Source organism: Festucalex cinctus, chromosome 1, assembly GCF_051991245.1.
Source record: "Festucalex cinctus isolate MCC-2025b chromosome 1, RoL_Fcin_1.0, whole genome shotgun sequence".
NCBI lineage: Eukaryota > Metazoa > Chordata > Actinopteri > Syngnathiformes > Syngnathidae > Festucalex > Festucalex cinctus.
The window spans coordinates 36,558,571-36,570,904 of NC_135411.1; the positions used below are offsets into that span (position 1 = coordinate 36,558,571).

The 12,334-nt window shown below is 46.7% G+C and overlaps 2 protein-coding genes across 4 annotated transcripts in view; one reads left to right on the top strand and one right to left on the bottom strand.

Moving 5' to 3' along the window:
* Window positions 1-12,334, top strand: part of prkcab (protein kinase C, alpha, b) — a 134,372-nt gene that overhangs the window by 112,899 nt on the left and 9,139 nt on the right. For all 3 annotated transcript variants that reach the window (XM_077533217.1, XM_077533228.1, XM_077533237.1), the window contains 4 exons: window positions 6,904-7,218; window positions 9,455-9,546; window positions 9,636-9,698; window positions 11,148-11,286. In XM_077533217.1, the coding sequence (XP_077389343.1) occupies window positions 6,904-7,218; window positions 9,455-9,546; window positions 9,636-9,698; window positions 11,148-11,286 (609 nt within the window). The remainder of the gene's footprint in view (window positions 1-6,903; window positions 7,219-9,454; window positions 9,547-9,635; window positions 9,699-11,147; window positions 11,287-12,334) is intronic.
* LOC144026555 (uncharacterized) lies at window positions 3,623-5,478 on the bottom strand. Its single transcript, XM_077533272.1, has 2 exons — window positions 3,945-5,478; window positions 3,623-3,865 (listed from the first exon to the last, which is right to left on the bottom strand). Exons 1-2 carry the CDS (start codon window positions 5,262-5,264, stop codon window positions 3,806-3,808), a joined length of 1,380 nt encoding a protein of 459 aa, XP_077389398.1. The 5' UTR covers window positions 5,265-5,478; the 3' UTR covers window positions 3,623-3,805.

Below are 12,334 nucleotides of genomic sequence, written 5' to 3' on the forward strand. Positions count from 1 at the left end.
TGAACACAAAAGGCGCAGCAACATATGTAGACAGTCTATATAACAATAGTCATGACAAGGCGGGGTCAGGTAGGACTCAGACGCAGGCGTAAGGTAGGCCACCAAGGCAGCAGGTTTATTTCCGGCCAACAGTGGTCTCCTCTCAAACTGAGAGGAGAACAGGGAGGGGAAAAAATGGAGAACAAAAGGCGCTCCACTAGGGAGGAAAAAACAGGCAAAGGGTACTGGGGACAACAGAAAGCGCTCCGCTAGGGAGGAAAAAGGGCACAAGGCAAAAGGGGTAACGAAAGGCGCTCCAAAAGGGAGGAAAAGGCACAAAAACAAGGCAACAACACTAGGCAACAGGAACAAGGACATGAGGACTGTGGACGCTTCCATGCACTGACGGTGACACTTCGGCAACGGAGGGGAGAATGCAGGTGGCTTTTATTGTGTGGGTTGATTGGTGGCAGGTGGTGATAATCATGGGCGGGGACCGGTAATGAGTGAGCGGCAGGAAGGGCAAGTGACCTGGGGTGAGAGGAGAGTTAGATTTTCAGGATAAGACAGGAAACATGGATACCAAAATAAAAGCATGGCCGTCACACCGGTGGCGGCGTGACAGTACCCCCCCCCCCTCAACGGCCGGCTCTTGACGGCCCAGGAATGTCAGGGTGCTCAGCGTAAAAGTCGTCAATGAGGGAGGGATCAACGATGAACCGGGAGGGGACCCATTGTCTTTCCTCCGGGCCGTACCCCTCCCAGTCGACAAGGTATTGCCTCCCGCGGCCCCGATTACGAACATCTAAAAGTTTTCTGACCTTGTAAACGGGGCCGCCTTCAATCATCTCTGGGGGGGGCGGGTTGGGTTCGGAGGGCACCAGTGGGCTTTCGTGGACAGGCTTGACTTGGCTGACGTGGAATGTAGGATGGACTCTGAGGGATCGTGGCAGACGGAGTCGAACGGCGGCAGGCCCTATGGACTTGGTTACTGGGAACGGCCCCACAAATCGCGGGGCCAGCTTCGGACATGGTACCTTGAGTCTGAGGTGTTTTGCTGATAGCCAAACTCGCTGGCCTGGGCGGTATTCAGGTGCCGGTCTCCTTTTCCGGTCGGCGGCCCTCTTCACCCGGTCTCCCTGGCGTTGAAGCGCCGTCCGGGCCGCCGACCAGACTTTGTGGCACCGACGGATCATGGCTTTGACCGAGGGGACCGTTACCTCCTCTTCCAGTTCGGCGAAGAATGGGGGATCGTAGCCATGGACACACTTGAACGGGGTGAGACCTGTGGCAGAAGTGGGTAAAGAGTTATGTGCGAGCTCAACCCAAACCAGGTAAGTGCTCCAGGTAGTCGGGTTCTGGGAGACGAGGCATCGGAGGCCCGTTTCGAGTTGCTGGTTTAATCTTTCCGCCTGTCCATTGGCCTCCGGGTGGTAACCTGACGTCAGGTTGGCCTTGGCTCCTAGGGCTTTGCAGAATTGCGTCCAGAAACGGGAGATGAACTGTGGTCCACGGTCGGAGACGATGTGTAGCGGAAATCCATAAAACCGGAATATGTGGTGGATCATGATGTCTGCGGTAGTTTTGGCGGATGGGAGCTTGGATAGTGGAATGAAGCGAACCATTTTGGAGAATCTGTCAACAACTGTGAGGATTGTGGTTTTACCATGGGATGGGGGCAGTCCAGTCACAAAGTCCAATGATATTTCTGCCCATGGTCTGGATGGGATCGGTAACGGTTGGAGAAGGCCCATCCGAGACTGATTTGAAGTCTTATTGCGGGCACAAGTCGGACAGGCAGTGACGTATTCCTTTATCGTGGTCTCCATTGCCGGCCACCAGAATCTCCGGGCAACAGCATACATGGTCCTGCGGACACCAGGATGACAAAATAGCCGTGATGTGTGAGCCCAGTGTATTACCTGGGACCTTAGCTCTTCCGGCACGAAGAGTCGACGTGGTGGACATGACGTGGGGGGAGTGATGTTACGCAGCGCCTCTTTGACATCGTCCTCGATTTGCCATCTCATGGCCCCGACTATGCAGTCCCGGGGCAGAATGGTCTCAGGCTCGGCTTCCAATGGCTCGGACTCGTGAACTCTTGACAAGGCGTCAGCCTTGACGTTTTTGCTGCCTGGTCTGTACGTAAGAGAGAATACGAAGCGGTTAAAAAACAAAGACCATCTGGCCTGTCGAGGGTTGAGTCTTTTAGCTTGACGTAAGTATTCTAGGTTTCGGTGGTCGGTCCAGATCACGAAAGGAAGTTCGGCGCCCTCCAACCAGTGTCTCCACTCTTCAAGAGCCACTTTTACCGCGAGAAGCTCCCGATCTCCTACCGAGTAATTGCGTTCTGCCTTGGATAGTTTCCGTGAGAGGAATGCGCAGGGATGTGTTTTTCCGTCCTCCTGGCAGCGCTGGGACAATACTGCCCCAATCCCTATGCTCGAGGCGTCCACCTCGACCACGAACTGGCGTTTGGGGTCAGGAACCTTGAGGATTGGGGCGTTGGTGAAGCGAAGTTTCAAGTCTTTGAATGCCTTTTCGGCTTCCGGGGTCCAAAAGAAACGAACTTGTGGGGAGGTCAAGGCGTGTAGGGGAGCGGCAATGGTGCTGAAGTTTCTAATGAATCGACGGTAAAAATTGGCGAATCCGAGGAATTGCTGGACTTTTTTCCGTGAATCCGGCGTGGGCCAATCTCGCACGGCACTGACCTTGTCTGCCTCCATCTCTACTTTTCCCGGTGACACGACGAATCCCAGGAAGGAGATAGTGTTGACGTGAAACAGGCTTTTTTCCGCTTTCACGTACAATTGATGATCCAGGAGGCGCTGCAGAACTCGGCTTACATGGTCTCGATGGCTCGTTAGGTCAGGAGAGTATATTAGTATGTCGTCCAAGTAAACGTATACGAAGTGATCAATAAAGTCCTTTAGTACCTCATTAATCATGGCCTGAAAAACTGCTGGGGCATTGGTGAGTCCGAAAGGCATGACGTGGTACTCGTAATGTCCCCGGGGCGTGTTAAAACCAGTCTTCCACTCATCTCCCTCGCGGATCCGGATGAGGTGATAGGCGTTGCGGAGATCGAGCTTTGTGAAGATTCTAGCTTGTTGCAACTGGTCAAACACAGAGGACATCAATGGCAATGGGTACCGGTTCTTGACCGTGATGTCATTCAAGGGGCTGTAGTCAATGCATGGGCGTAGGGATCCATCCTTCTTGCTCACAAAGAAGAAGCCTGCTCCTGCAGGCGAGGAAGACGGTCGGATGAGGCCGGCTTTCAAGGATTCGTCAATGTAACTGTTCATGGCTTGGCGTTCGGGTCCAGAGACCGAGTACAGTCTCCCCTTGGGAATGGTTGAGCCGGGAATCAGATCGATCGGGCAATCATATGGGCGGTGTGGAGGGAGAGTCATGGCTTTGGTCTTGCTGAAGACCTCCCGCAGAGGGTGGTAGCAGGAGGGAACAGTGTGCAAGTTCGGGTACTCTTCTTGAGCTGGTGGAACGAGAGTCACCTGGTGAACCTGGGCTGTGGAGTTTCGGGGTGCGGGTTGTTCCAACCTGTGGGAGCTGCAGTCTTTTCCCCACTCCAGCACAACTCCAGTGTTCCAGTCGATTCTGGGGCCATGTAGACACAGCCAAGGGTGTCCCAGAACCAAAGTGGGGGAAGCGGCGTGGAAAACATGGAAACGGAGAGTCTCGAAGTGAGGTCCGATTCGGACTTCCAGAGGTTCAGTGATGTGGGTGATTTGGAAGAGCTCCTTGCCATTCAGCGCTCGAGCCTGGATGGTCAAAGAAAGGGGTTCGGTGGCGGCTCGTATATGCTTTACGAGCTCCCAGTCCATGAGACTTTCGTCTGATCCGGAGTCGATGAGGGCTGGCAGATCTAGGGAGACATTGTGGTGGGTTATCTGGATTTGCGTAAGTCTGTGACTCTTGGCGGGTCGGGGTGCCGGAGGACTCACCGGGGAGTGGCCCTTTGTGGAGCAGGATTCCACCAAGTGTCCAAGACCTCCACAATAGTAGCAGCGGCCCTCTCGGCGTCGGCGCTGCCTCTCCTCCGGCGAAAGCCGAGCCCTTCCCAGTTGCATGGGTTCGTCGCTAGCGAGGTCCACCTCTCCCGGTTCCGGTCGGGAAGGAGCGATGAATCGCGGCCTTCCGGCCTCCGGTGTCCGCGTCCAGGGGGTGGGTTCCTCCCTCCTTCGCGGTCCGCCGATCTTGGCCAGCTCCTGGCGACGATGATCGGTCCGGATAGCGAGGGAAATCAAGGCGTCCAAGTCCGCGGGGAGATCGACGGGAACCAGAAGCTCTTGAATAGCTGGTGAGAGTCCTTTCAAAAAATGGTCGTGGAGTGCGATGGCATTCCAGCCACTGTCCGTTGCCAACGTTCGAAAACGAATTGCATAGTCGCTGACAGATTCCTTGCCTTGCTGCAGTCGACTCAGTGCTCGTGCCTTCTCTCGGTCATGGTTTTCTGGATCAAAAACTCGGCGCAAAGCGATTTGAAAGTCCTGTACGCTTTGGCAGACCGAGGAACCCCTGGCCCATTCCGCGGTCGCCCAGGTTTTGGCCCGACCCGTCAGGTGAGATACCATGAAGGCCACTCGGGATCGGGCTGTGGGAAATGCCTGTGGTAACTGTTCAAAATGTATGTCGCATTCTGTGAGAAAAGTCTGACAGCGTCCGGGTTCACCGGAGTATCGTTCCGGGGAGGCCAGTCTCAATCCTACCCCGGTGAAAGGCGTGGTCGGTACAGAGAACTCAGGGGGAGGAATTTGTCCGGTGGAAGCTGGCGCTCGACGCCGTGAAAGGCTTACCAGCTCGTGGACCTGGCTGGTCAATTCCTCCATCCGGGACAGCATGGTCTGTTGGATCTGGTCCTGGGTGTTGAGCCGGGCCTCCTGGCTCTGCAGTGCGGCCTCGATCCTGCCTGCTGGGTCCATGCTGGCCGAAGTGTACTGACAAGGCGGGGTCAGGTAGGACTCAGACGCAGGCGTAAGGTAGGCCACCAAGGCAGCAGGTTTATTTCCGGCCAACAGTGGTCTCCTCTCAAACTGAGAGGAGAACAGGGAGGGGAAAAAATGGAGAACAAAAGGCGCTCCACTAGGGAGGAAAAAACAGGCAAAGGGTACTGGGGACAACAGAAAGCGCTCCGCTAGGGAGGAAAAAGGGCACAAGGCAAAAGGGGTAACGAAAGGCGCTCCAAAAGGGAGGAAAAGGCACAAAAACAAGGCAACAACGCTAGGCAACAGGAACAAGGACATGAGGACTGTGGACGCTTCCATGCACTGACGGTGACACTTCGGCAACGGAGGGGAGAATGCAGGTGGCTTTTATTGTGTGGGTTGATTGGTGGCAGGTGGTGATAATCATGGGCGGGGACCGGTAATGAGTGAGCGGCAGGAAGGGCAAGTGACCTGGGGTGAGAGGAGAGTTAGATTTTCAGGATAAGACAGGAAACATGGATACCAAAATAAAAGCATGGCCGTCACACCGGTGGCGGCGTGACAAGTCACAGTGATGTATTCTTTATTCTTGTGGTAGAATGACTAATATTACTGTAACTTTTTTTTTTTTTTTGTCTAATATATGTCTTTTTTTTTTCTTTTCTTTTTTTTACTGACCCCGGGTGGCCAAGGTTCACACACCAGAAAGCACACAAAGTCACTGGCACTGATCCACAAAGTGTTGACTGCTTTACATCAATTCACATTCATTATTTTTTATATTATGTTATTACCACTGCGATTGGCTGGCAACCAGTTCAGGGTGTACACTGCCTACTTCCTGAAGCTGGCTGGGATAGGCTCCAGCACCCCCCGCAACCCTTGTGAGGAGCAAGCGGTTAAAAAAATGGATTGATGGTTTGATCTTTTTACCATATGAATGAAAAAAAAAACACTGTTAAGTGCTATAGTGTATTCCTTGGCAAGTCCATTCATTTCAGTGGAGAAAGATCTGGTCAAAGAAGGAATTAAAGTCCTACACTAAATCAATGCACAACTATATTCGGTTAAGACCTGTTCTTTCTCTTTGGATTCATCATAAAAGGAAAAGCACAATCGTTAAACTATTCAGATCAGTTAACAAGCTGCGTCCCATCCATCAGAAGGCCAATTTTCCTTGACAGCAACTCGGGTTCTTCTCCACAAGTCGTTGCCGACATCAGCGAACACTTAATTGGCCTAACCAAGTGTGCATGTAGCGCTTAGATTCTTCCTTATTTGTATGGTAGGAGGGTAATTGCCATCAGTGGAGATTGTTGGCCTGGCAACAGCTGCTTGCCTTTTATTTTGATGCTAGCAGACAGCGGGTGAGGACATGATGCAAGCTGGCAGGGTCTTAATTGCCTTGTTTTGCCGTCGTAGTAGTTGTTGTTGTTCAAAGGCACCCTTCCAGCAAGTCATTATAACGACACGAGGCCTTTGTGCCAGTGACGGGAAATTGTCCTCTCATCACTGTTGTACTATTTAGGAGGGAAAAATTAAGCGTATGAGAAAAAAAAAAGTGTATATGCACAGTCAGAATAATAATATGTTATAGTCATAAAAGTCATATTATTACAACAATATAATCATATTATACGTTATATTTCACTCACTATAATACTGTTTTGTACAAAAGACGAAAACGACCATTTTGCCTAATAAGAAACTAATTCTCACATTTGAACTCTAACCTTTGCTAACCCTGTTAACCTCAGAATTTAGTAGGATTTCATACTTTTATTTTGGTTGAAAAATTTTTGGAATTTGCCATTTTGTTAGTGTAGCATCCATTCGGTCTGATTTCCTACTAAATTCTCTTGGCCGTTTACTTTGCGTGTGACGGCTGCTTTAGAAACCAGCACATAAAGAAAATGTGAATTGTTCTGATATTGCTGACAAATTGCTTGCTGCCCATGCGCATTTCTGAACGTCACAGAAAGCCAAGATGGGCCACGGGAAGAAAGTCATCACGCCTTCGGACCACCGGCGCTTCAGCCTCCCTTCGGGCAACGCCGAGCGTCTGCGTCTGAGCGACTTCAACTTCCTGGCTCTGCTGGGGAAAGGGAGCTTCGGCAAGGTGATGCTGGCCGAGATGAAGTCCACCGAGGAGCTGTACGCCATCAAGATCCTGAAGAAGGACGTGGTCATCCAGGACGACGACGTGGAATGCACCATGGTGGAGAAGAGGGTGCTGGCGCAGAGAGACAAACCGCCGTTCCTCACGCACCTCCACTCCTGCTTCCAGACTGTGGTATGTTGAAATTTTGCCCACTTTTGAACATTTAAGGAAGATTTTGAACATTTAAGGAAGAGTACTACTGCCCAAGCAGGGTCTTCTTTTGGACCCTATACAATCACCATGGAACTACTTTTAGATAATAGTTGCAGTAGTTCAGCAGGCCAAAAGTTTGTATTTCTAGGATAAAGTTCCTGTAGTCAAAACGTGCCAGTACTTGTTCAACAGGCACTGACTTGCGAGAACAACAGAATGGAGTAATAACAAAATCAGATTTTAAGGGGGGAGGAGTTCATGGTGGAAGAAAAAACTTTTTTTCCAAGAAAACAAACACGTAATATATATATATATATATATATATATATATATATATATATATATATATATATATATATATATATATATATATATACGGACCCGTCGCCATGGGCAGGCCTTGGGGGTCCGTGCCCGCCCTGTCAGTCAGCCGTGCCCGCCCTGTCAGTCAGCCGTGCCCGCCCTGTCAGTCAGCCGTGCCCGCCCTAGCAAGATGACTCACCAACTATTCGTCCTATCAGTCACGTAAACTTGCGCCTTCTGTTTTAAGTAAAGCATGGCGTGCCAGCCAACCACATACCGCCTTTCAAGTTTGGCTGTGATTGACAACTAAGCGAGCCAATGACAATCCGGATCAGGAGGGATGGGGTGGGGTGGGGGAGACGCGCGCTCTGCAGACGTGCCTTAGCCAAATCTACTTCCGGGTAGATAGTGCGCATTTGCCGGCTGGCGCTGGCACAAAGACTGAGCAGTGAGCACGTCGTGCCGCTTTAATGGAAGCCACCAAATGCCAAACCTCGATCCAGGATGACACAGTTGACATCAATGGGAATCCTGAGTCCACTGGTTACGTTTACAAGTGAGTGTCAAACTCTTATTTTAATTAGTCAAGCCACACAGCACGGATGAATTGTAGCAATACACAGTATGCTGTTAACAGACCCAAGCAGTCACACATACACAACAACAACTAAGGAGCATAAAATTATTTATCACTAAAGCAGTTGCAGTACAATGTGAGTTGAATTCTCTTTTTTTATTGCCAAGTTTGTTCATGTTGATGACTGTCACTAAGTTCTAATTTAAAAAAAAACAGCACTTTACACATCCTTTTAGATTGATATTCTGCTTAGTTTTTCACTGAACTCATATGTTGTTTCTGTGTATCATCGACATAACTCAACCTTATTTCTAAATCACTTTAAAACAGCCATTGCTGCATACAAAGTGCTGTGCATGGAATAGAAATTAGTCTTTTAGTAGACACAAGTGAAATAAAATAACACAAAATAAAATTAATTACAGTAAATATAAGTAGATAAGTATACAGGCAAATAAAATACTAAAAAAAAAAAAAAAGTATAGAAATAAAATAACACAAAATACAGAAGGCACCATAAAAAAAGTAAAATGATGTGAAGTCTCATGCTGAGTCAAAGATCAAAGAATAGAGATGTCTGGCAAAAATGAAAGGAAATTGTGTCCATATCGTACAGCCCTAATCCAACACGCAAATGAAGGCAACTGCTAGCCAATTCCAGATCGAAGGGGCTGGGTCACAGAGTCATTCATTCGGACATAATTGTTTACAGAAGTGAAGAGTGAATTTGTTTCAAATGAACTTTTGAGTTGAATAAATGCAAAATGAACTACACATTTTTTTTTCAGTTTGTCTTTTAGATTTCAGAACGAACTGCCGCTTTTAAGTGACAGAAAATATTTCTGAACACTTTTGCAGTTGTCACAATGCCGCTGTTCAACCTGATGAACATTAGATTTAGGTTGGTAAAGTGTGCCATTGTGGCCACGTTGAAGTAGCTTGAGCAACATACTGAACCCTCAGCTGCTCCTGATGCTGCGTCATCGGTAGGTGAATGAGTAGTCCACACTTTTGAGGGGCCTCGTTAAATGTAATAGCACTATATAAATGAAGTACCATTTACCAATAATCAAAGAACTCAAGTGAAATTTGAATGTCACTCAGTAGAGAGCACACCAGCACAAAAGCGACATCCTGCTTCATGGTGGACAATAAAAGACCTTCAAAATCAGGGGCCAGGCTGTACCATTTGCATTCTGGGGGAAATGGTCTATCAAACTACATTTCTAACCAGATTTGTTACGAAAACAATATTTTTGTAGCATCTATTATTTGTAGAAGGTACCCACAACTTAATTTCAAACTTTTTTCACTAAAAGTCTACTTTGTGTTTAGGATCGTCTCTACTTTGTGATGGAGTATATCAACGGAGGAGACCTCATGTATCATATCCAGCGTATGGGCAAGTTCAAGGAACCGCAGGCCGTGTACGCGCTTGCCTTTTTTTCTTTTTCTTGTGATGCAATACGATTTGAGTCAGTTTATTATTCATCCTTCGTTCCCTCCCCCTCAACAGGTTTTATGCAGCCGAGATCGCCGTCGGGCTATTTTTCCTGCATCGGAAGGGAATAATCTACAGGTGGGTGACACTTCACACACTCGCTATAAGAGAAGATTGTATTTCCCTTTCTAGTCAGCAGTGAATTAAAATTCATTTTTAGCATCTGTGTGCGTGCGTGCGTGCGTGTGTGGAGAACATGCACTTTGAGTACACCCACAAAGTCTCTTAGGAGCTAAAACAAGAGCTGAGATGCGGTAAAATTGTACTGTATCATAATGAAGAGAAAAGAGGTAAATAGGTTTTATTGGCTACGGTTTATATTTAATTACCCACTTCACTAACAGCTGTGACGTTTAATTGTGTTTAAATATTAACAGTATAATGTATATTGTGTAGTGATAGACCGATATGGTTTTTTCAAGGCCGATACCGATACAGATTATTTGTAGTCAAGTCGGCCGATAACCGATATTTCAAGCCGATATTCATTTGCAGTAAAATGGGGAGGGGGGGAATTCTTTCAAACTATATATAATTTCTCACTGAGTAACAAATTCATGTGAATGTAGCTCATTTGGGGTTTTTGTTAGGGTTCGTAAAAACGTTTCAAAAAGATTTTCGCGGTGAAAAATTGTGTGAATATGTTCCAAATGTGTTTACGACAAATAAAAACTGACTGCGAACATCTTACAAATCCTGATGAAAACCCCAAATTCGCTACGTTCGCAAGTATCCCCTGCTCAGTGAGCTTTATCGGCCTTCAGATCCAAAACATGGCCGATGCCGATATTTGTCAAAATGCCAAATATCGGCGCCCTAATTATCCCTAATTATTGTGTATTTTCACTTAACCACTTGTGAGCCATGACCAAAAAAGTGCAATGATATCAAGCAATGGAAATACACGAATAGTATAATTATTTCATCAGTAGTCTTATAAAACTATTTTGACAAGTTAGAATTGTTGAACAAAAACTTTTTTTTTGACATTGTATTATAAAATTATAGGTATGTTTTTATTTGTAAAAAAAAAAAAAAAAAGAATAAAAAATTAAAAATAAAAAGAAGAATTCTGCATATTATGACTTTGTGAACTTTGAAAATAAAAAAGTAATATTATGAGAGAACTGCCATAATTTTACCAGAACAAAGGTGGAATAGTGGATGAAAAAGTCATAATTTTATAAGAAAAAAAAAAAGAGAACCACAATTTATATTAAACAAAACAAAAATTGTGAATGAAAATGAATCATGTTATAGTTGAGGACAGGATATTATATGATTTTAGTTTTATAACCTTAAAAGGTTTTCTCGAAATGTTCCTTAAGTGTTATTAGGTGTGCTTAATGTTGTGGCTAGTGAATTTGAATAGGAAGGAAGCGTTATTGGAGACTAAGTGAATTATTTCCCCCAAAGTTACAAAATGTCAAATAACTTTGCTATCCCAAAGGGCCAAATATGAAGTGTATCGGCTCTGATGAAGGAGTAAATAGGAAAGGAAAGTGTGAGGTTGTGCCTGCGTTGCAGGGATCTGAAGCTGGACAACGTGATGCTGGACTCGGAGGGCCACATCAAGATCGCCGACTTTGGCATGTGCAAGGAGAACATGTATGAAGGCATGTCCACGCGCACCTTCTGCGGCACGCCCGACTACATCGCACCAGAGGTGAGGCGCTCATGGTGAGGAAACGCTCACCCACAACTGTCTGCTCTTTCGTGCGCTGGTGCCTTGAGACTTGAGAAAATCATCTTTCACCTTTGAAATGAGCGAAAAGCAAACCAAAAATGTTAATAATGTGTTTAGGACTAAAATATTACAAAATAGTAAGTTTGTGTTCTATTTTTTTTTTTTTAAACATACAGTTAGGAACTTTTTTTTTGCTGAGACTGTCACACTTCCTTGGATTTGTGCAGCAAAAATCTCGCTCGTTTCCAAATGTATTTTAGCGCGTGAAGTCCTGCGCAAGTGGGTGACATCAGCACGCTGGTGCATGTATAATGTTGCGTTCAAGTCCGCCTTGGGAAATCATCAATTCTTTCACTACCGCACAATCACAACTTTGAAAAACGTGCTTCAGAACCGAAACATGGCACCGTTTGATTTTGCGTGAATCGGTGCTCAGAAGTACCGACCCAAATCGGTCCATACCATGAAAAGTACTGTCTTCGGTACCCATCCCTACTTCTGAGTATTGTTATATTGTATTAAAGTAGGGATGTCCAAACTACGGCCCGGGGGCTATTTGCGGCCCACATATGCTAAAATGTTATCTCCAAAAATGTCTGGAGATGGTCAAAGTAAGAAGGGAAGGTGTCGAAAAACACAGGTGCTATTAAAGATTATTTTAGTTATCTAAAACTAATGAAAAAAATAAATTCAAAAAACAACTTCGTCAGCTCGCTTTGCTGGACCGCGGTTGACGGCTTCTGTCTTTGGTGGTGGTCCTTATGCATGCCAGATCCATCGCACCAGCATCTACTGAAACTCAAACAGAATTTGCCTCTCCCTCCCACAGCCCCTTGAATCAGTGGGTGCTGGTGTCTGTGGATCTCACTTTGCTTTATCTATCCTTCCCTCCTTCCTCTCTTTAGTTTTTCCTCTGGTCACTTGAGATCTCAATTTATTGGAAGTTTGAGGTTTCTGGGGTTGGCATAAGACTCTGGTTTTGTAACCACGCAGGAGGGGTTTGGTTGGTGCTGGATTTCACTTTGAT

What these genes read in the sequence shown, in the direction of transcription:
- LOC144026555 (XM_077533272.1), bottom strand. Translation starts at nt 5,264, where the DNA reads ATGGAAGCGTCCACAGTCCTCATGTCCTTGTTCCTGTTGCCTAGCGTT. An exon ending in CCACAAAGGGCCACTCCCCG is followed by an intron (nt 3,866 to 3,944) that starts GTGAGTCCTCCG and finishes ATGTCTCCCTAG; the next exon opens with ATCTGCCAGCCCTCATCGAC.